The 25,827-nt window shown below is 35.9% G+C and overlaps 1 protein-coding gene across 1 annotated transcript; it reads left to right on the top strand.

Annotated features, from left to right (window-relative positions):
* The first annotated feature begins 8,715 nt into the window (after nt 1-8,715).
* On the top strand, nt 8,716-9,369 carry LOC118492169. Its single transcript, XM_035989985.1, has one exon. It carries the CDS (start codon nt 8,716-8,718, stop codon nt 9,367-9,369), a length of 654 nt encoding a protein of 217 aa, XP_035845878.1.
* The last annotated feature ends 16,458 nt before the right edge of the window (nt 9,370-25,827 follow it).

The raw sequence follows: 25,827 nt of genomic DNA, 5'->3' as shown, positions 1-25,827 counted from the left end.
TTCGCGACGATTTTTTGATATTTCGAGTTCGATAGTTGAGGAGTAGAGTAGGATAGAGTTTCTATTCAAATTACTTTCAGTCCCAACTACTATATCTAACATACTAGCATCCTTACAACCTATTTTCAAAGTCGGTTTCGATTGAGTTTGATTATCCTTCGATTCTTGATTGATTTTGATTGATTCACCACACACTTTAACATAAAGTAAGCATGCACAAGTAACACGTAAGGCACACACACACGTATAAAAGCATTAAAATTATCCACACTTGAGTTCGATGATTGATTTGATTAGCTTGATTATTGATTGACTAGCTTTATTGCATTGTTACTTCCTATCATTCACAGTCGGTCGTTGATTCACAGTTCGATTATCGGCCGATTAGTTTGATTATACAACACTTACTCCAAATAATATGAAAATCAAAATGAAACTAAAATGAAATTAATCTTTATTGATCTTTAATTCCAATAACAGTCAACTCTTGACTTTGACTTTGACTTTTGGGAGAACACGGGGTGTTACACAAACTGTCGTAAATACGTGTTTTTAATACCCTTTATACATACATTATAGTCACTCATGCATTAACAATACTCAAATTATGCTTCCCACGTGTTTTATATTTAATAACATGCCAATATACTCAAGTTATACCTTAAAACACATTAAAACCAAGGTCTAGGGGCTGTTTTGGCAAAATTTAAAAGATGTGTTTGGCTGTCATGCGCCGTGACACGCGGCAAAGAACTCCTCGGCCTCCTCGCCCCGCGGATGGGCTCGATCCACAGCCAAATGTGATTCATGCGCAGATTGGTCCATTTCTTCTCAACTAACTCCCACCTAATTGTTTTTAAAACACAATTAACACCAAACCTAACCCTCCCACTATAAATACAAGCTCCCTAACCCTCATTTGCACTTTCCAAACACATCTAAATCATCTAAACACTTTCAAAATCCCTGGAAATTCAAGTTCAAGGCAGAAAACCTTCAAGTGCAAAAGTGAGTTCAAACTCACTTTTCTTCTAACTTTTCTGTTGGCCCATGTAATCCTTCCTTGAAGAACAGATGATACAAAAACCAAAATTGGTTCTCAACAGTTGATCCACAATAAGCAATGTTTGAACTTAATTCCTTCCAATGGCAGTGGCTTCTAACAACTGATGATCCTAAAGACTGTTATGCACAAAAGACTGTTATACCGAAGTCCTGATGATTGAAAAGACTGATGAAGACCTATCAACTGCTGGTGTCAAAGTACTGCTGGTTGTCAAAGAACTGTTGAATCAAAGGCCTGATCATCCTTAGAGGAAAACACTACGCAACATCATTATATTTAAGCATCAACAGCAGATAGAAGCATCAGTGTTTGTTTATCAGTATTTCAATGTAACGGTGTTTGTATTGCATCAATGTTTAGAGTTTGTTATGATAATTAGATGTCACTATCTAGGTGACGTCAGCAAAGATGCTCAGTGGTTAGGATTTGTACTATAAATAGACAGTGTTTGTACTGTTCTATTTAGCTCTTTTGCACACACACTCATCTTGTACGAATAACCATTGTGAGCTCAGGCTGAGGGGGAGTTAGTGTTCATGCATACATAAGTTGAATTATTCTAATCTTTCAATCTTTTGACTATGAAAGCATTGTATGATCAAAGCTAATCTTTCCTTGATTGTGTTACAAAGTTTTACATTCATTTCCGTTGCAATTATTCTTTGTTTTATGTTCTTCCATTATTCATCTTAATTAAAACTACACAATCAAGTCAAACTCAGATCCTAACATTTTCTTCACCATTTCTTCTTCTACAAAGCTTGGAACACATCTAGGAATGTTTCCACAGGTTTACCATGGTAAACCAAGGTGGAACAACACCATTTTGAGGTCCAAACTTTCTATTTTGAAAGAATCTTTGGTTAACTTTCTATAAACTCAACTTTTCTACTTGAATCTCATGCCTAGCAACTTCCTAAACCAATCTATGGATATGGTACTTGTTAGAGTTTGATTCCTACAAGTTTAGAGGTGCAAACACCCTCTAAACTTTATGTTTTAGTAGGGTTTAAGACAACCCACAAGTGTTGAAGTCACATAAGTCTATGGCAAGACTTGTGTTGATGCAAGTGTGAACTTTGGATGCTTTGGCTATCCTAACTTGTTCCACACCTCACTTGATGTTTTTATTTGTTAATCCAAGTAGCTTGCTAGTCTTAAAGTAATATAACCCCGTCTAGCCTCCAACACTTTGTTAACTCTTTCCATGTTGGGACGGTTCACCCGGGTTAGATCTTACTTGGCTACTTGAAGTTATATTAGTTAGTTATTTCCTTTCATTCATGACCATTCGAATCATCCTTATGATGATTTGTGTATTGGTGAATCATACAATGAGGTTAATCATCCATGCTTGACTTACATGACAATCTATGATACTCTTGATGGACTTAGCTTAGGATTATTATAACTATACAAAAATATATATACAAACATGTCTGAACTCTTGATGAAAATCGGTTTATGATTATTTGTCATGAACTTAGGCTACTTTATCTATGATTCTAAGTCTCTCGTTGTTGATTCTAATGGGCAAACTAGGACCCATGAAATCACAAACAACTTAGTGTCAAAATGAGTACTTAGACTAGATATACTTTTGTACTTACATACTTTTTGTACTTTAAATTCCAATCGGAATTCTCTGTTAACATTTCGAATACTCACACACCTTCGTTTACCCCATGTAGGGTGACCTCGGAATTCCATCCTCCAACTCTCCAACTCTTCACGGGATTCCAAAAGAAAGCTTTGCAAAACCGGGAGTACACTCGAACGCCCTTTTTACGCTTTACACTTTTTGGGTGCAATAGGTTTAACCTATTAAATTACACAAACACACTTATACTTTATGCAAACACAAACAATCCATCATACATGCTTAAATACGTGATACTTGATTTGTATTCTTGGGTTATTCTTATTTGATTCGCTTGTCATTAACTTCGTACGAGCCTCCCCTTAACATGTATAGTGTTATAGGTGTAACACACCGCCTGTAGTCTTCTGGTCATGTTAAGTATTTTATTCATGCGGTAATCAGAGGATTGACTTGTTAACTTGCATGCCATGATACTCTGATCTAGTTAACTATTTTTGCCATATGGATTTGTTTAAACCGCTTGTACATACTTATGTTATATTAAACTTGTGTACTCGCCAATACCTTGGTGTTGAACTATAATTTTAAACATATTGCAGGTTGATGACGTTGACATTGATGAAATCTAGTAGGGAAGACTTAGAAACGCACCTAAAAAATACAAGATTTTGTTGTTGTATTGTTGTTGTACTTTTGTCGTATTATTTCAAACTTATTGTACTTTGTTTCCTTATGTTCTATATGACAATCTTTGTTGGAAATGAAATCAACTTTGAATTAAATATTGTCACAATAGCGTTATGAAGTCTCAAGCAATCTCGTTCGTCTCACTCCGATGTTTTCGCCATCGGTTGGGTGTGACATATTTGACCCGACTCATTACCCAAAAAAATGCAACGAAATATAACCCAACTTGAATTTGTATCGATACATGAAAAAAACAGGCACGTAAGAAAATAGTTTTCTTAAGAATCAACTGGAAACGTATATAAAAATAAGCGTGAAAATGTATTATATTTGACAGGACTCGTTTTGGGAAAAAATACGTTGAAACTTAAACCGACTTTAATTTATAACGACACGTACTTAAAAATAAGTACGTAAGAAAATAGTGTATATTTGTAAGTTAGAGAATGAAGGTACAGTGGGTAAAGTTGATACTTTAGAACTCAAGAAGATCAAAATGATATTTTACAAAGTTTTTGAAACTTAAGGGGGTGTATGTTTCATTATTGAAAGTTTTTAGAAACTTGGGGCCAAAGTCGATGGGAGAATTCTCATTCGACTTTGGTTTTTAGTATTAATTTAGGTAGGGGTGTGAATTTTTGACACGATACGAACCTAACACGAAATTTGCGGGTTTGAGTTTAGTCTAAAAGGGTTTGGGTCAGTTTCAGGTTAACCTGGTCGGGTTAGCGAGTTGACCTATTTAGCCTATTAATAACATATTATATTTTTTTGCAATATGTTTTATATCATAAATTAAATTAGGTGTGTCTTTTATGCCATAATTATAACATAAAAGGAGAAATTGACATAAGATTTTATAATTTAAATTTAATTGTATTATATGCAATTGTGTTCTTTTGTGTTAATTTGATTTTAATATATTAACTTGCAAAAAATAATAAAAAAAAAATTAAAAATTTTGGGTTGAACGGGTAATGTTCGGGTCGACCTGCAAATATTCAGGTGGTGTTTGGGTTCTTCTAAAATTTTCGGGTTCGGGTCGGGTTGAACCCGTCAACCTCCGAACCCGACCCGTTTAGCACCCTTAATTTTAGTACACGTGCATTGTAGGGGACTGTCAAACCGAACAAAAAATAGATGTAAAACGTTGAACGATAAACACATGTTGTAGGGTGTTAACTCGTCAATTTTAGACCGCAACGTAAAACATTATCGTACAAGATATTAACTAAGTTGAGACGATAACGAAACCCATGTATAATAATTGATGTGAAAATGACAATAAGAAGAAGCAAATGTTAACACACAAATTTTAACACGCCCTATTAAGCAAATTGTACGGTTAAGTAAAGAAGGTTTAATATCCATTTGGGAATAGCCGCCCAGTGGTGTTGGTAAGTTTAAATAGAGCTTAGGATAGGAGAAGTCAGGAGTTCAATCCCTATGATGTGTTAAAGAAGGTTTAATGTCAAATAATGTTTAATTAATGTTTAGGATTTATATAATATTTATTAAAGTCAATAGGTATAACACGTAAATTGATTAAAAGAAGAAATAGAAAATAATAATTAACCTTAAAGGGCGTAAGTATTAAATTCACATTAAAAATTGAAAAAGAAGAACACCCAGACTGGAAGTTATGGTGATGGAGGATGGGCCGCCACGTCACCCGCTACGTCACCGGAAGTAAGGATGGATTTAAAGGGGATGGACTAAGGGGGTGGGGGATGAGCCCCTTTATGTATATATATGTATGCATGTATGTATGTATGTATGTATGTATGTATGTATGTATGTATGTATGTATAGGTATATGTGAGAGAAGGAGGCACGGCGAGATCGTCGTGTGGGAGACCGGCGCCGGACCAGGCCGGGCCTAAACCGAGCCCCCATACCCTTTAGTCTAATGGTTATATAATATAAGATAATGACAAAACCGTAAAACTCTAACAAATAATTAAATAGAATTTATTATCATTAATAATTCATCAAACAAAACACATGCTCTACCAACGACAACAACATGTACCATCTTTACAAAAGGGTTCAGCCGTTGGAGCACAATATGGTGCACAATCATCTTTAGCGTTACACGATGGAGGAGGACATATGTTCGTCCCAGGTTTATTACCATCACAAGAATTCCAAACGCAAATTTTCACATCTGTATCCGAAACAGCGCTAACTCCAACCACTAACAATAAAATGCATTTCGTTAATTAAACCAAGTAATTCTAAACAATAACTATAATAACATATACTACATATGTAAAAAACTTGATTTTTATATTGGGTTTTCACGCATTTATATATTAAACTCAACAGGATCTTCTGATATACATATATTATACACATATGTATGTAGGGGAAGAATAAAATGAAAACATACTTGAGTTGAAAAAGCTCAAAAACTTTTGTAAAAACCCTATATAATATTTTTATTTTTTTTCTAAAAAATAGGGAATGTAACATACATAATTTGAACATTTTTGTAAAAAAAAAAAAAAAACAAAAACAAAAAAACGACGAGTAGTTTTTTTTAAAACAATATTAAAAATTTCATGTTACATAATGTATATGTCCAATTATTACAAATTTAATAAATTTAATGGGTTTTCTTTCTAATGTATATGTATAGTTATTGTTTATCATACTTATTACAAATTTAATAAACTTAATGGAAGTAGTTAGAAAAGTAATGCAAGCTATTAGAATAAATTAAATTTTAAGTCAAGACTAATAGTTGTTAAACTATAGTTACTTTGATAAAAGTTTATATATACAAACTTTTCAAATATTAATAAAACTATACGTTAAAGAAAATCTAATTATATAAAAACTCATGCTCAACTGCTCAAGTCACCACCTCTCGATCATTCATGTGTGAAAGCGACGGTGGCAACATGAGGATTAATCCCGACTCCCCTCCGATAAACCTTTATACTATCAAATATATAATCCCTATTCTTAGAAATACTTTTATTTTTGACTCATGAAATAGATATTACATACCTATGGTGATTAACAATGTGGTAATGATAACAAACTTGAATGCAATGGCTTTCTCCATGTGTGAGGATCCTTCAAAGTTCACACTTGTGGGTGTATGAAAATCGTTGGTTTGTTGTGATATATTATCGATTACTCCTTCTTTAAAAGTTCACAAATAATAAATTATAAATATAAAGTATTCTCAAAATTTAAATGTCTAAACCGTTAAATTGAATATATATAGCACTCAATTTAATGCAATGGATATTAATTTTAATTACTAATTAGTTAATATATTCAATTTATAGCATTCAATTTAATACCTTTATCAAATTTACTTTATAATTTGTTTTCAATAGTTATTACTTATTGTGCAGTATTTTAAAATTTGATAAACTTAATTAATTAGGTAGAACACTCGCGATGAACATCACACAAACAAGCTCATCACACGTGATACACCCCTTTGCGGCAGTGTATCACGGTATCATGGCTGTGATAAGGGTGTATCATGCCTCCACCCTTATGCATTGTGTAATTTTGGTTGAGTTTGTTCACTCACAACAAAATCTTGTCATTCATCTAACCAAATGGTTAACAAGGGACCTAGTACACAAGTCTGTTGTGACTATGGTTAACAAAATCTAGTCATAAATAAGATACCCATTTATCTTCTAAGGCATTTGAGTATACTTTAACATAACTTAACTCCACCTAAGTGACACATCAACTTTTTTTTCCTTATTTCACTTTGTCTCACTCTAAGGAAATGGTTTAACATGTTAACACATAACTCATTTAATGCACTAGTGGGTAGGAACTGGGAAGGAAATGGTTCCAGAAAGGAGAAGGATCAAAGGCTGGTGCAGGTCTGGTGCAATGTTCTCAAGAAAAGGTAGTAGAAGTCCCGGACGATACGTCGGCGTTTAAAGAATTAAGCGGGAGAGCTCTGGTGGGTAGGTGTTTGGACCTAAACATGCTCAATAATCTGAAGTCGGTGCTTGCTAAGGCAGGAACTATTGAGGTCAGTCTTAGTTACTTGGGGGGGCTTGTCGGTGTTGGTCAAGTTCTCCAGCGAGGAGGAGTATAAAAGAATGGTAGGGGAATATGATCGTTGGAGACTCTGGTTTTCTTCCTTGGATTATTGGATGGGCCAATCATTGCCCTTTGAGAGGATTGCATGGCTTAAACTTATTGGTGTTCCGATTCACTTGGCTACCGACGAGGTTTACGACGCTATCGCTGGACGTTTCGGAAAGGTGATCCATGCGTCTCAACGGTTCGCGGACGACGGCGACCTATCAGTTAATTGTGTTGGGGTTTTGGTGGGTGACGGAACGAGAATCGCTGAGTCTTCAACCCTCAAATGGAAGGACAAAGTGTTTAAAGTTTGGGTGGAGGAGGAGCTGGCAGAATGGATACCAGAATGTATTGAATCGGAGGAGTCGATGTCGGCGGCAGATAATATGTCTTCCCAGTTCCGGCTAGATGATCGGGATGGTATTCCGTCGGTCCTTGGGAAGGAAACAGAGGATGGAGGTAATGTCGGTTGGAATTTCGAGGTGCATGCCTCTCCCTCTGGGAATGAAACGTCGGTGGAGAGAGAAAAATCAGGAGTTCGGGAAGACGGCGCAGATCAAGTCGTTGGGGAAAGGGGTAATCATGATGTTCCTTTTTTGTCTCCAAATTCCCAGGAGGTTCATAAGTTGGATGGAATAGAGGTTGGGCCCCACCCGGTAATTGGGCCAACTCCAAAACAATTGGACTCTACTTTTTATTTCAGATCGGCACATAAAGATAGGCCCAACAAACAGAAGGTTAGATTGAGGCCCGGGAATGCGATACCCAGCAAAAAAGGGAATCATAGCACTTGCTCAAGGGAGAGACCTCGTAAGAGATCTAGGGACACGGGTGAGTTTCTTTTCGACCTTAATCGACAGGTGGAAGACAATGCTCCTGAGTTTTCTCATCTAGATCACAATCTTTTCACTGGGGATAGCAACGAGGAGGAGAATTATGCTGAGGGTCTTGCAAATCGTCTGGTCCATTCTGTTGGAGTCGGCGACAATGAGGTTGTGGTTACCGACTGCTCTGAGAAGGTGGGTAATAAGATGAATGATTGTTTGGCTAAAGAAGTAGAGGCCACGATCGAAGTAGGGAAAGTGGTTGGAGTTGAACTGAGCAACCACGACTCGATCATCAGAAATGTTGTTAGTGGAGAAGGGATTAATGCGGTTCTCCAATGAATATCTTGTCGTTTAACATCAGGGGTATTAAGGGATGAGGTAAGGCTTCTTGGGTGAAAGATTTATGGAAAAAACACAACATTGGTATCATCGCCTTGCAGGAGACGTTGTCGGAGTCTATGACTTCAGGAGTTTTAGCTAATTTTTGGGGGAACAAAAATTTTGAGTTTGCTTGTGTGGAGTCGTCTGGGCATTCAGGGGGCATGGTTTGGATGTGGGATCCAAAAGTCTTGAAGATTGAGGTTGTTCTCAAGAACAGGCATTTTTTGCTCATTAGAGGTTCGACTGTCGGCAGTGGGGATCCCATTAATCTTCTTAATGTTTATGCTCCCCAGAACACGGTTGCGAAGAGGAACTTGTGGGATGAGATCTCTAGTGTCATTGACTCGTCTGTCGGCGCGTGGGTTCTGGCAGGGGATTTCAACTCGGTTAGCTCCGCGGAAGAAAGAAGACATTCTAAATTTAAACCGGTATGTGCTAATCAATTTAATGAGTTTATTTTCAACAACGGGTTGTTGGAATACCCTATGCAGGGTAGGAGATTTACTTGTGTTCGTGATAACGGAAAAAAACTCAGCAAATTGGACCGTTTTCTGGTATGCTCGGAATTTTTCAACAAGTGGCCTAATGCTTGTGTGAGAGTCATTCAGTGTTATAAATCAGACCATAGCCCCATCCTTTTAGAGCTTGTGGATTTGAACTTCGGGCCTCGCCCGTTTCGGATTTTCAATTCATGGATTGAAAAGGCAGGTTTCGAGTGTGACAACCGGTAATTAACGCCTCTTAATTTCGCGATTAACAAACGTTTAAGGCGATAATAAATGGTGCTTAAGGCACGAATTAACTTAATTAGGCTTTTGGAATGCTTAGGAACGCCTACCTAATTTTACGGTACGCGAATGATAACCTGCGGAGAAACTACGTGACGATAAACGATAACGAAACGATGCCGTACAAAATACTGACCATGCCAACAAATACGAATTTTATACGTATAATTTAAACCTATGGATTTCGTTTAGTGAAATTTTCATGCTTTCGAATGTCACAACACGCAAACGTGAATGAAAAACGCGACTGCAGTAACGCGCCGACAATCAACAACGAAACGGAAGTACCGGACTCGAGTTATGTATCGATATTAATATAATACGATATATTTAGTTCCGTTTTCAAATTTTAATATTCGCAGTCAAACCGGATCGAAAAACGGACCAGAAACAGTAAACGAGGCATTTACGCGATGTTAGCGTAAAAGACGAGCATACGCGCCTATTAACGACTTACGGCAAAACTTTAAGTGTGTTCGACCCTAAAATTTTATTTTTCGACCTTATATGATGTTCGGGGTGCAGAAACGGGCTTCGGAGATGTGATCGGGTCTCTCATGTACCACTAAAGTTGGTGTGAAAGGCCAACCAGTTGGTCTACTAGCCATTCATAATCAAAAAAAATTAATACTTATGTATTAAATATTTAAATATTATAAAATATATAAAATTTTGTCACCATTTACTAGACATCACATGACGTAATGTAGTCTAAAAAAAAAAACAATTCTTTTTGAACAGGAAGATTTTATGACATCTAGAATGCTAATGCCTCTAATTACTATATTTGCTCAAATTATCAAAATATCTAAAAAGTTATATTTTTGCCACATCTATTTAGACAAACAAATCAAAACAACCCAAACCACCCACCATTCCCATAACCTACGGCAAATAGGGGGACCTCACCCCTCTCCATGCTTTCTTTAGAGTGTAATTGATTGAATAGGTATGGGTGGTAAGACTTTGGGAGCATGGTGTGTGAGTTAGAAAATTATGAGAACACCTGCACCCCCTGAACTCTTTCACATTCAAAAGAAGAAGAAAAGAAAATATGTATACATACACAATAATAATAACCCCATGTCCCCATTTCTTTTCACCATACACCACACACACTTGTGTGTGCTTGTCTGAGCAATCGAGAGGTGCAAGAGGGACTAGATAAAGAAGTGGGTGACCGGCCACCTGGTCACGGCGGAGCCGGCGAGATACATGGCGGCCGGTGACGGCAAGCGGCGGCGCAAAAGGTTTTCTGGCGACCCCTTTTCCGACGAAATACCTCTACCCCACTAAAAAAAAAGAGCCTCCTAAACTCGAATCCGACCTCTAATTTCCGATTTAAACAACTGTGGTGGCAGATTCATGTCCGGCGGCCGGGTTTCACGAGTTCGACGCGAGTAAGTTCAACACCTTCATTTTCTAAACTCCGATCTGTTTGAATCTCCTTCATTTAAAGTTTCTCCTACTTTTTTTATATACAAATTTTTAACTCGGGTTCGTTGGGTTTTTTTTTTTTTTTTGTTCGGATGATGTTGATGATGAATCTGCTGATGCCGATGATGGTGATGTCGGTGGTGGCCGACGGCAGTCGGAGCCACGCCATCGGAGAAGGGCAGCGGCTGTGGTGGTGGTTATACAGTTCAGGTCAGGTTGTTCGACACCGGGTCTTATTCGAGTTAGCTTTGGTTCGGGGCCGGGTAAAAAGAAAAAAATGTTACTGATTCTTTTTTTGAGCTCAGGTGTCGATTCGGGTCAGACTTGGTCGAACAGGTTCGGTCAACATTCAGTCAACAGCAGTCAACGAAGTCAACTGGTCAAACCCCAGTCAACGGCAGTCAACTGTCGGGTCAACAGATGGTCAACAACAATCAACAAAAGACCCGGTAAAGTTGTTAGCGTAGCGAAGTGGTTTACGTTAGACTTTTAGTTAGTTTACGCGACCGAGCTCGACCCGATTCGACTAAATATTAGTTTAGTTTTGATACTTTGACGACGAAAACTATATATGGTGATTACATTGCGTTGAATGTTGTTGAATTTTGAAAAATATATCGACACGTTAGTTGTCGGGTTATCCTAAAAAAAACAGAGGGAACTCTGTCCGATTTTCATAAAAAAAAAAAACCGAAACACGACACGTATTTATAGTTTCAAAAACGACACTTAATGGAATTCAAGTTTATTTTTTTTAAATAAATATAATATATATTATTTGACGACGATCTACGATTTACCAAAACGAGGTATAAGTTAACGAAACCCGACGCTTGTTTAACATAAACATAAGGTTTAAAATTATTTCAAACATCGATATTCCGCGCCCTCTTGTACGATAAATATAACGCGTATACCTATTTTAAACATCGTGGATTCGAATATTATTTCACACATCGACTTCGTACATTTTTTTTTATGAAATAAATATAACGGTTTATACTTATTTCAAACGTCGACCTTAAACTCTCTTATGCACTAAATGTAGTTTGCACATATATTTCAAACACTTAGTATTCGGAAACCATATAATATAAATAAAATTAATTATATTTCCTTCAATCGTCTAGAATCCAAATTCTTCTAAAATAATGTATTTGTTATATACGTTTCAACGTCAAGTTTTCGAATGTATAAATGGGGTAAGGATAGTGTAAAAAGGGCCTAAAGTGTGAGAAGTGTGAGAAGTGTATTATAACACTATATATAATACTATATAACACCATATAAACACCGTATAACAATATGTAACACCATATAATACCATATAACACTATGTAACACTATATAACATTATATAACAAACATAACACTATACATCTATCATAGACATGCTATCAGACAAACTATAGTGTTATATTTGTTATATAATGATATATAGTGTTACATAGTGTTATATGGTATTATATGGTGTTACATATTGTTATACGGTGTTTATATGGTGTTATATAGTATTATATATAGTGTTATAATACACTTCTCACACTTCTCACACTTTGAGCACTTTTTACAGGATCCTCTACCTATATATATAATTATTTATTTATTCCCATCCTACGAAAACTACAACGGTACGTTACCGTATCATATACGACATTTCGAATACGTACCATTATTCATCTACGTAATTTTATTCGCGACAACTAACACGACGTCCTAGGTATATTTATATTTAAATATAAATATATTTATATTTTAAACCATTCGAAAACTAAGTCGTTTTTAAGAATTAGATCTATCCCGATTATAAACGGGATCAAATAACCATGGTATGGTTATTCTAAGTCATGATAACACTATACTAGAATCGTTTAGTTAACGATTCGGTAGAGCTCGGACACGTAGTTTAACTACGTCTTTAAACTAGAAACTTATAAGTATTTTCCTTGTTAGGAATGCTTTAGTTGCACGCTAACGAGTTCACATTTTTGGAATAATACCACAGAATCACGTTAAGCTAGCTTTGCACAGGAATGTCAAGGTGAGTTCATAACCCCCACTTTTTACTGTTTTACATTTTTTTTATAAATGTTTTCGGGGGTGGAAAGACATGCAAGTTTTTGCAAAAGAAAACACTATTTTGATGAACGAAAACACATATTTATAAACCATGTCGCAAATGATCTTCAACGAACTTGAATGGTTTACGAACGATTTATACTAAACATACCGGTTTTACAAAACATGCATGATTTTCATGACTAGTGACGAGAATGTCCTAGTTACAACAACGGGACTGGGTTGGCCTGCGTACGAAAAACGAGACAACTCAGTGAGACCATGTCCCCCTTTTCTTTCAACGTTTCGGTTTACAACTTTCGGGGGGAAATACATGTCAAACTTAGGTATGATTAAGTTATGGAATGAACTCTTAGATCATGTGAGCATAGGCTGTAACTGAGGTGCCATTAATCCTTTTGAGGACCAAGGAACAAAGGTTAGATCTAATGGGTACGGGCGAGCCCCACTCACGGTCCATGGGTGACCACTTAGAGTGCTGTTGTGTCCCAGTCGAGGTGATTCGACACTAAAAAAATTGCCTACGCGGGTTGAGTACCTCCTATGTCGTCGCATATATTAATGTCCTCGCGAAACATTAATGATCAACATGTTCATAGACGCTTTACATACCAACTTACAACACTATAACTTTCAAATGTTTTTTTATATTCATTTGATGCAAACTCATACTACATGTATTTACAAATTTTGATAATGTTTTCAACTTATGTACTAAGTAAGAGGACGTGTTGGTCCTGCTTACAAAAACTCTAGTGGGCTAGACTCACAGTTTTCATACAACATGTCGAGAAAACGATTTTACTAATTTTCTCCACAACTTTTAAACCGGTAAACAAAAAGATTTGTTTAAAATCTTTTTAAAACAAACTATGAACTCGCTCAACTTTATGTTGACTTTTTCGCATGTTCTTTCTCAGGTTACATTTTCAAAGCTATGGAACGGTTGGAATAGGAGAACCCATGGGAATTCGAGTAATTAGCGGGCGTTAAATTTCTAGAAGTCTTAGCTTATTTGCTTCCGCTGTGCAATGAAGATACTAGTCCAGTCACGCCAGCTCTGATATTTCGGGGTGTGACATCGAGGAGGCGGTTCGGGCACCTCTGGAAGGATTTGTGCCTTTCGATCCTCCTGACTCTTGTTTATCTTACAAATTTGCCATTATCAGGTCTGCAGTCAAAGTGTGGAGAGACGAATTTCTAGCTAAGGAACGAGAAAGAGAAAACATGGCGTTAGCTGAATTGGAAAGTTTGGAAGTGGAGTTAGAAAACAGGGACCCGTCTGAGGATGAGGAATGGATTCTGGCTGAGAATAAGAGGATTTTAAAGGAAGTGGAGAACAGGAGAAATTCGGACCTCTGTCAAAGATCGTGTTTAAAGTGGGCGGTGGAGGGTGACGAGAATTCTAAGTTTTTTTCACGCTCTCGTTAATAATAGGAAGGCGATGAACTCTATCCACGGCTTAAACGTTAATGGAGATTGGTGCTCTAAATCGTCAATTATTAAAAAGGAGATTTTCTCTTTTTTTCGGGATCGGTTCAAGGACAGGCTCCCAAACAGGCCTGAATTGCTCGACATTGACTTTAATAAAGTTTCGGAGTCGGAAAGTAGTATGTTGGTTGATGCTTTTTCCGCCACGGAAATAAAAGAGGCGATTGCTCAATGCGGGGATGATCGGGCTCTGCGTCCGGATGGCATGAACTTCAGGTTCATTAAACATTTCTGGGATTTGTTTGAAGACGATTTCGCAAGGATTTTCGCTGGGTTTCATGATAGTGGTGAAATTAGCAACGGGAGTGGATCGTCTTTTATCGCTCTCATCCCTAAGGTTAAAGACCTGGTTTCTCTTGGAAATTTTAGGCCCATTAATCTGGTTGGAGTTATTAGCAAGGTTATATCGAAAGTCGTTGCAAATCGTATGAGAAAAGTTTTGGATGGTGTGATTTCCGATTCTCAATCGGCTTTCTTGTCAGGTAGATACATTCTCGATGGCCCGCTTATAATTAACGAGCTGATTTCATGGATAAAAAAAAGGAAAAAGAAAGCTTTTTTTCCCAAAATTGATTCGAAAAGGCTTACGATAATGTAAGTTGGTCATTCATGGTTAATATTCTCCATCATATGGGTTTTCCGAATTTGTAGTGCAAATGGATTATGGGCATCCTTAAATCGGCTAGATCCTCAGTCTTAGTGAACGGGGCTCCGACGTTCCAGTTTCAATGCGAGAAAGGTATGAGACAAGGAGATCCGCTCTCTCCGTTATTGTTTCTTGTTGTGATGGAAGCGCTCTCTCGTATGTTTACTCGGGCGAGGGAGGCGGGGGTCATAAAGGGCATTCTCACTCCGAATAATGGTCCGATCATGTCACATCTTCTTTATGCGGACGACACCATCGTGCTGGGGGATTGGTCCAAAGAAGAAATGAGTAATGTCATGAGAATCCTTCGATGTTTTTTTCTTTGTTCGGGTCTTAAAATTAATGTGTACAAGTCCAACCTTTACGGTATCGGTGTTAGTATGGAGGATACTGGGAGTATGGCCAACGATTTTGGGAGTAAACCGGATTCTCTTCCCTTTAAGTATCTTGGCTTCACTGTTGGAGCCAACATGAACCGGATAAATAATTGGCAACCGCTGTATGAGACGTTCCGGAATCGCCTCGCCAAATGGAAGTCGCACCTTTTGTCCATTGGGGGAAGAGTGGTCTTAATCAAGTCGGTTTTGGAAAGCCTTCCAACATACTTCTTCTCGCTTTACAAAGCCCCTAAAAAGGTGCTTTCGGACCTAGAATCCATGATCAAAAGTTTCTTATGGGGTGGTTCTGTTGAAGAAAGAAAAATGCATTGGGTTTGTTGGGATCGGGTGGCCCGTCACAAAAAAAAAGGAGGCTTGGGGCTTTGTAAGTTAAAAGAGGTTAATATCGCCCTTTTAACTAAATGAATGGGGTTGGCGGTACAAGACGGAAAAAAATAACCTTTGGAAGAAAGTTATCGATTCCCTTCACTCGAGTAGGGTGGGGTGGGAATGTATCAATTTTAAGAAAACTTTAAATGGTACTTGGAGCAATATAGCTAAGGTGTTCATTAACTCTAAGGCGGGTGGGTTACCTTTACGTAATTATCTCAAAGGAATGGTCGGGAACGGTGAAGACATCTCTTTTTGGTTAGATCCTTGGATCATTAACGAGCCCTTAAAGATTAAATTCCCTGAGCTTTTCTCGTTGGAGGCTGCCAAGAAGTGGAAGGTTGCGGATAGGGTTTCGAGTCATGGCACGGACATCGTTTTTAATTGGGAATGGAGGTCGACAGTGCTCTCTTCTGTGCAAATAGACAGTCTGTAGCTCCTGTGCTCTCTTCTCAGCGATGTTCGGTTATCAGCGGGGCTCGATAAATGGGCCTGACAGTCCGATTCGTCTGCTGTTTTCTCTGTTAGATCTGCCAAGCGGCTTTTGTACAGCGATAATTCAGTCAGTTCTGGTTTCATCTTGGATTGGTGCCGGTGGATTCCTAGCAAGTGTAACATTCACGCGTGGCGGATGGAGCTGAACAAGATCCCCACTGGAGTAGCTCTGAGGAATAGAAACATTGCCATCAAAGACATTACTTGTCCTTTATGCAATTCGGAAGAGGAGACGACGGACCATGTTTTTATTCAATGTGGAGTGGCTGCGACTGTATGTAATGGTGTAAGTTCGTGGTGTAAGATTCCCAATATTTACGCTTTCTCGATCAAGGACCTCCTGTGTATCTATGCTAATTTAAAGGTCTCGGAAAGGAAGAAGGTGGCAGTGCAAGGTATTATTATGTTAGTGTGCTGGAGTCTGTGGCGGGCTAGGAACAATTAGAAATTTTCTAATACTCCTGTAAAGATAGATAGTATTTTGAGCGAAGTTAAGGCGTTGGGTTTTCTTTGGTTCTCTAGTAGATCGAGATTCAAAGAGGTAGAATGGGGGGGACTGGGTTTCTTTTGTGAATATGTAGTTTCTTTTTGTCTGTTGTTTGGTCGGCCCGGTTTGGATCGGCTGTTTTGTTAATGAAGTATACGTTTTAAAAAAAAAAATGTTAACACATAACTCATTTAATGCACTTTAACACAAGCAGGGAGTGGTTTGCAATGTTAGTTAACATGCCATGTCATTGTTAACATTCTAGATGTTAGAGTACACTCCATGGCCTAATACAATGTTAGATATTGAATTCAATGTGAAAAGCTTAATTACATATGGAGATTGGAACACATGTGATATATCTTAATGTATGTGTTCGGACCCGCATAATGGTGAGGCTAAAGTTCAACTTGTTAATAGTTCTTTTGAAAAACTACATATGTGAATATATTTTTTTTTAAACTGCATATGTGCAAAACTAAAAAAAATGTGTGAGTATAAGGTTTGGCTGCTTTAAGAAGCTTGGATTTGGCTTCTATACTCATTAAAGGATAGATAGAGAGTCAAGGCTTGTATATAATAGTATCAAGTAATAATATGAATACATTATCTTCATACATTTAAATGAATAGAAATGATTCAATGGGACACCCTAATATTCGAATATTCACTAATTAGAAAATTCAACTTCGAAGACATTCTCATTTATGTGTGAGTTTGTATTTTTGTTGTGACTAGTTTAAGTGAATCACTGATAACACTATAATAAGGGGTGTATTGTTTGTGATTTTAGTGTAACCAGTGGCATTTATAGTTCAGTTAAATTTGCTTAAGATAAAAAAAAAATTGAGAATGAACATTATTACAAGTTAATTCAGAGGTATGAAGCTCACACCTTAAAAGCCATTGTAATTTATGGCACCTTGGAACCTAGTGATACAAGGGGGCGAAACTCCTTGAGCAACTAATCACATAAGAGTTAGGACTTAGTTTAAATTTTAATTTGGAACATGTGTCTTGTTTGAATTGTTTGTTTTTTTGGGATTGTTATTTGAATTTGGTTTTTAACAAAAATATTCAAACTTCAGTTGATCATGAGCTTATGAACAATTTCGTTTCGCCCCGATGTTTCCGTCATGGTCGGGGTATTACATCGGTGCCCGTACCAGTGTTCATTTTTATCATTTTCGATCGATGTAAAACGCATGTTAATTTCTATATCGAGTGCATGTATCGTATTGGTACTATAACGAAACAGACCGATACCCATTGCGTTGAATCTTCGCGGTAACGTACCACTGCAAATGACGAACAAATACGCTAGTTAACTTTATAAATCATAATAACTTTGCCATATTTATTCCGCCTTTAATTTCTTATTTTATTTCCTAATTGTGCACGACTAAAAAAATGTAAAAAGTTATAATTCACTTATTGTTACATTAGCTAAAGATTAGAAACTCATGCATTACACAGTGTTGAACTAATAAAATATTAAATAGTTATTTCTAGCCGAACAAATAAAAGAAACAATTAAGAAAAAATATTAAATGAATGAAATATTCATAAAGTAAACATTAATATAGAAAATAATAGAGTTAATAGCAAAAATGGTCCCTGAGGTTTGCTCACTTTTGCCACTTTAGTCCAAAATCCAAATTTTTTAAATCTGGGTCCTTGAGGTTTGCATTTTGTTGCCATTTTAGTCCAAATTTCAAAAAAGTCTAATTTTGTCAGTTCTTACTGAATTTTGTCTTCTTCCTCATTTCTCATAAGGGCAAAATTGTCATTATATATTATTATAAAATGATTTATATTAATAAAAATGCAAAAAAAAGGCTCAAACAACTTTAAAAACCCTAATCAATTCTGTCTTTCACTCTCACCTTCCCCCATCATTTTCTTCCTCACTCTCACCTTCACCCACTCTTCACCGGAGTTATAATCATCATTGTCACTATCTCTCCTCCGATTCTCCGTATAATCCTCTTTCAATATCTTTGACAAGTCCGGCACACTCACCGGCACCGATGCCGGAGTTCCTCCGACCGGTTTCCGGTTTACAGCAACAGATGAAAATCTCTTTGAGATCCGTGGAGAAGGCACCGGTTTACGTAACTCCGGTGAGATGGAGACGTTGTTCCAGACGTCTGATTCGTTGAGTCCGAATTCGAACATTGGATCAGAAATCAGTATGGCTAAAATGTCTCCGGTAATTTCTATGTCAATTACAAGATATTATTTGTACGCAAGGTGATATTAAATGTGGTGCTGATAAGTTCGTCTTATCTTCTATGTAATGTCCTGGTAAATGAGTTTTGGTTTATTTTTTTAGTAAAAGGATAAGGTGAAATGGTTTAGAAAATATAACGAATGGTTCAATGTGTTATTTTCTTGTCATGTTGATGCAGGTTCTGAGGGAGAAGATGATGGGAGAAGGTGAGAGTGAAAGACATAATTGATTAGGGTTTTATAGTTGTTTGAGGCTTTTTTTTCATTTTTATTAATATAAATCAGTTTATAATAATGTATAATGACAATTTTGCCCTTATAAGAAATGAGGAAGAAGACAAAATTCAGTAAGAAATCTGACAAAATTAGACTTTTTTGAAATTTGGACTAAAATGGCAACAAAATGCAAACCTCAGGGACCCAGATTTAAAAAATTTGGATTTGGACTAAAGTGGCAAAAGTGGGCAAACCTCCGGGACCATTTTGGCTATTAACTCAAAATAATAAATAGTTGAGAAACAATAAGCGGAAATAATTTCATACAATTAGTTATTTATTAGGTATAACTTGTGTTCACAAAAAAATAAGCGAGAAAGTTTTCTAACGATTTCAAGAATTTTGAGCACATAGGATTATCACATCACATGTAGCGTAACGAGTTACTTGTTCTATGGTATAGCTTAGTGTCAAACTAGTTGTTGTCCTCCGGCGCGTTGCGCCGTGTCCTATGATAGAGATTTGATTAGCATGGCGAAATTTGAGATTTCCGACCGGGGTGTCTAAGACATATATACAAAAAATTTCTATAAAATCGGGGGGTCAAAAACGTATATACCAAAAAATTTCTATACGAAAACTACATACCCTCCACTACTAAGTGAAAAGTTCGGGGGTCGGCCGCCCCCATAAAGCTACGCCCTTGTTTGTTAGTATCGCATTTTGGTGCGCTCGCTATAACATATAAAAAGAAAACACAAAAATAAATATAATCGAAATATGGGTAAAAGGGATATAGAGATTCAACCATCGAGCTACGATGTGACTCGACGGTAATTACACATTTGTATGCAACCAATACAACTTTCTTAGAAATAATAACTATTATTATGAATGATCATATGTATTCCAACCATTCTCGTAAAAATCCAGTGTAGTATCGATAATATCTATATGAGTGTCATTACCCGTCAGTTAGTTACTATGAATTAAAAAGATTATGTAGCATCGTCTTTTTAACAACAAAGTTACATAATCCCAAATTCTAAAACCCTAGTCTCTCTCAAGAGACAAAAAGCCTCTACTACCCCATCAAAGTGGTGATGGCGATTATCTGCCATCTAATTTGTCTTTACAAAATATAAACGTAGACAATAAAATAATTACTTCCACTGAATACAAATACCATAATTAAAAAAGAAAAAAAAATTGATTATTACTTCCTGTGTCTACACCAACCCCCTACCTTCTTCTTCTATCTAGAAACCCTCAAACTCTCTCTTCTGCTTCCTGACTTTCGCCTCCAATCAACCCATCGCGATTTTTGTCACTTTCAGGCCACAACACACTACAACTTAAAAAATGAAACCTCAAATCCATCGATGTTATCATCTTTTTTAACACCACCTTCGTCTCCGCCGTCTAGCGGCGGAACCCTAGCCACCGCCGGCGTTTCTGTTGGAATCGAGGGATGTCTAGGTAATTGAAGATGAAAAACATAAAAAAACATGACATGACCTAATACGATGAGACGCCAATGCTACAACTTGGTGCCGCCGCCGTAGATGGGGTTTTCAAGTGGTGGTTGACTGGCCTAATGTTTTGCCGTCGGATGCAGATTGTTCACTAAGCTTTATAGTGGTAATCTTCTTAAGGGACCAAAGTTGTAACCACATGGAAAGTGACGTGGTCACTGTTAATAAATTTAGAAGTTTTCTGGCGCAATGTAGCGATGTGTTTTGATATATATAATAATATGAGTTAAACTTATATTATTATGATTATAATATACCAATCTAACTTTATTTATTTAGATTAAATTTAAACATAGGACGTCTTTCAACCGATCTGCCTTCTTATTTTAGACTACTTTTATTTACTTTTTAATTGTTTGACTGACTAGAGATAAAACATAACCTAAAATAACTCATTCATAAGAAAATGGGTTGAAATTGTCATATCTACAAAGCATATATATACATGAGTAGGAGTTGGCTACAAAGTCAATTTTTTCTACAAAGTGTAGGAAGCCACCACATAATGACATGTGACAAGTAGTTATTTTAATGAAAAAGGCAAGAAGGTAATTTGACATTTATTCTATTTACGGTATATATTTATTATAACCAACACATGACAAATTTAAGGAAACCAAATATCACATTGAAATCAAATTGACAGTTATATTAGGATTGATTCATTTTTATCCTTCAATTCGCAATTCTTCTTCTTCTAAAGTGGTTCGTTGTAAACAAAAATAACCATGGCGTCACAGTGTGTTTTATCACTAAAACACACTGCTATGAACACATCTACCTAGCATCCAACATTAAGTGCAGTAAAATACAGTACTATGATTAAACTTTAAAAAAAAAACACGATGTCTTCAACAAAACATATTGAATACATGTATATGCAGCGTCTAATCACAATGTAGCTTTAACACATAAATTCTCAATATCAATGTAAAAAATAACACCTTTACCAAGTTAGTCACTTGTTCGTCACATTGTGTTTATTACTAAAACACACTACTATGAACACATCTAGTATCCAACATCAAGTGCAGTAAAACACAATACTATGATCGAACTTTAAAAAAAAAAAAAGACACATTGTCTTTAACAAAATACACTGAATACATGTATATGCATGATCTAATCACAATGTAGCTTTAACACATCAATCCTTAAAACAATATCAATGTAAAAGACAACACCTTTACCAAGTTAGTCACTTGTTCGTCACATTGTGTTTTACCACTAAAACACACTATTATGAACACATCTAGTATCCAACATCGAGTGCAATAAAACACAGTACTATGATCATCTCTTACGCTTGTATTTCATGACGAATTTGTAATCTTGATCCATGATTCTAGCTAATTTTGGTATGCAAATTGGTTATCGATAGTTGGTTTTAGATAGAGAGAAGGAAATGCGCGAGATTATAGGAGGTGTGTTATTTTTGGCAGTTATTCGGTTGATTTAAAAACGGTAAATGACCAGACTACCCCTAACCTGTTATAACAATTAATTAATGGCACAAAAATATTACAAAAATGCCACCAACTTGATCTCAGCCATTAAACACACTCATCCAATGGCCAGGATGACTCCCTACACTTTGTATGAAAAACACACTTTGCGCAGGAACCGCACTCATACATGTGCAAAGAGCAAAAATAAGTCATCATATAAATCGAAATTATAATAAAAGAAAATAATTATTTGAATACTTTGGCAATAATGATATGACAAAAAATACAACGGGATTTAACAAATCATAATAAATATTAGATCACTGAATATGTCAATATGTAATTGAAGGTTTTCTAGTTGGATCTAAATGGCTATAAAATGGCTTTCAATTTGTATAATTCGAAAAAAAAATTTGATTGAAAATTTTAATTGAGTAAAAACAAAATCTTGAATTCAAAAAATTGTAGATAAAAACTAAGACAATTAATTAATCCATTTGTCTAAAATAATGGAGTTGATGGAAATGTAAAGACATTTTGATAATATAATAATTATCCATACTAAAAGTTAATTTTTCAAAAATGATAAGTAACATCATAAATTATAATTATCCATAATTAATTTTATATTAAATTCATTTTTTTTTTAAGGGTGACTTTCAATATGTACATGGACTATTGGTCACCGGGTCCTCGTCAAGGACGGTTACCCGTCAGCCCAGCATTCTCAAACGCGATGTTCTATCGGGCCCCGGCTGCCGCTCTGACTGACCTTCGCCCGGAAACCATAATTAATTTAGTTAAAGACATAATTTCTATCCATAATTAATTTAATATTATATATTCTTTTAATTTTAATACCATTATGTAATAGGAGATAAATGCTGGAAAATAAGGGTGATGATACACCGAGGAGTGACATTGTCTTCAAAGATTTTTATTTATTATATAGATATAGATATAGATATAGATATAAATCTAAATATAAATAGATTATATCATTTACCATCATAACATTTCATAGTTTGTAAAGATTTTCTTTTAATGTTTTTTTTTTGAACGGTAAATTGACGGACCACTGAAATATTATCGTGTCATCAGCGGAACAACCCGATTATATCCATCTCTACTAGGCATAATGTCTATACATCAATTCAGGATAAACTCAATAAATATGGGAAAACCCCCTTGTGGAAATCGAACCTAAAACCTATTAGTCTCAAAGTTTTATCCCACCCTAAAAAAGCCACTAGACTATAAATTCAGATAGCTTTGATACTTTATAGTTGGATGATATTTGTACATTTACTGAACTCTTTTTTTAGTATATAGACGTTTTTCGACTGGTTTGTAATTAGAAGAATGAATTAAATTTATAGTGGAATCAAATTGAAAATTATAGAGAAATTAGAATATTCAGAACCTAATTGGTCCAGAAATACATCAGCAAACCACCGCTAAATTCGTTGATAAAACAACCACTCCCATTTTGGTTAGAAACGTCTCTAAATTCATTGCTATTTTGGTCAAATAAACTGGTCGCAATTTTATCCAAAACATTGTCGCAAATTGCGTCACTATTTGGTAAAAAAACCCATCGCATATTGCATTACTAAATATACATCGCCGATTAGTGAGTGTTCAATTTCGTCACAAAATTCCATCACAAAATGTGATACTTGACACGGTTTGTCACAGCTCACAAAAGGTGTTTTGTGATGATTTTGGTTGTCAATACTGAAATAGAGCAAATTTAGTTCATAAAAAAACCATGTTGTTTTGAAAGAAAAAAAAAACAACTCCTATTTACAAACTATAAATTTACAACAAAGTTGTGCTATATGTTGTTGTAACATAGGCCTTGGGAGTTTTTCAAAAAATTTTTGTATTTTTCACTTTTAACCCTAAGATTTTAATCTCTTGCATTTTACTCCTTTGAATTTTTTACTTTTACCAAAAAGCTTTTCATCTTTTACAATTCAACCCCCAACACTTTTTTGTTTTCAACTTTGGTCCCCCATACTTTCCATCTTTCATAAGTTTTTCGTTTTAAGTTTCGTTATAAATTTTTCGAGTCAACACGCCACATGTGTCTAGGATTCAACGGTTTTTTTTTTTTTCTGTTTTTCCCATTTGACAGGCAGTCGCAACACGTCTATTTTTCTCCATTTGACAAGTTCGTCGCAACACGCATGTCCTGGATTGACTTAGTTATTTTTTTCTACGTTTTACATTTATGTCTAATTTTTTTGGATTAACACGCTACAACGGGCGTACGTGATTCAACGATTTTACGGCTGTTTTTCGTTCGGTATTATTTTTTACTTTTTAATTTATTTTTGTTTTCAACTTTGGTCCCCCATACTTTCCATCTTTCATAAGTTTTTCGTTTTAAGTTTCGTTATAAATTTTTCGAGTCAACACGCCACATGTGTCTAGGATTCAACGATTTTTTTTTTTTTCTGTTTTTCCCATTTGACAGGCAGTCGCAACACGTCTATTTTTCTCCATTTGACAAGTTCGTCGCAACACGCATGTCCTGGATTGACTTAGTTATTTTTTTCTACGTTTTACATTTATGTCTAATTTTTTTGGATTAACACGCTACAACGGGCGTACGTGATTCAACGATTTTACGGCTGTTTTTCGTTCGGTATTATTTTTTACTTTTTAATTTATTTTATTTTTACAAGCTCCTTTGATGTTGGTGGTTGTTGGCAGTGCTGTGGCATTAGTGCTACTTGGCACGATTTTACGAACATATTTAACCTATGAAGTTTTTTACTAATAATTTGTTTCGAGTTTACAACTATATCTCTTTTACTTAAGAAAAACTAATTTTTATGTGCATAATTTATGTGCGTGTTGATATAAATTCAATTTGCTCTACGTTTCGACGCAAACTTTTTATGGCAACAATTAAGCAGTATGAGGTCTGAACTATTAAGAGACAGTATAATGCTTAACCGTTCAGAAACAAATGTCTGAACAATTCAGATTAGAGGTCTTAACATTGAGACTCGGTATAATAATTAATCATTCAGATGCAAATGTCTGAACCATTCAGACATTTACTCACGAAACAAACAGTATCAATCATTAAGTGTTGAACCAGTAAGAGGTCTGAACCATTCAAACCCTCATTAAGAGGTAAACAAACAGCCCCTTAATTATTAACTAGCCCATGCCGGCTGAATTTGTAAGCCCCGGCCGCAACGCGGCGGGGTCTTACATCTAGTTGTATGTTAAATTGAAAAAATAATAATAATGTGAATAAATTTGTTTATTTTAAATGTAAAGGAGAGAGATGATATGACTGATTTAATATGATGAACGGGCACATTCAATATAAATAATGAGGGGATACTTTTAGCATAACCCCCGTTGATATTTTAAACATAGCGCTTTGTCCTTTCTTGTACATTTAGTACCTCGACAAATAAGTGGCCTATTTGCTTGACTACGAAAAAAGGGTAGTATGACTGATAGTTATAAAATGTTACAATTAGATAAAAACATCACTACTAGAAAACAAAGCTTCACCTATAGAAAATCCATCAGTGATTAT

Source organism: Helianthus annuus, chromosome 5 (assembly GCF_002127325.2).
Source record: "Helianthus annuus cultivar XRQ/B chromosome 5, HanXRQr2.0-SUNRISE, whole genome shotgun sequence".
NCBI lineage: Eukaryota > Viridiplantae > Streptophyta > Magnoliopsida > Asterales > Asteraceae > Helianthus > Helianthus annuus.
The sequence above is the reverse complement of the archived record's forward strand: the minus strand, read 5'-3'. Positions and strand labels throughout refer to the sequence as shown.

Coding starts and splice junctions, on each gene's coding strand:
- LOC118492169 (XM_035989985.1), top strand. CDS start 8,716: ATGACTTCAGGAGTTTTAGCTAATTTTTGGGGGAACAAAAATTTTGAG.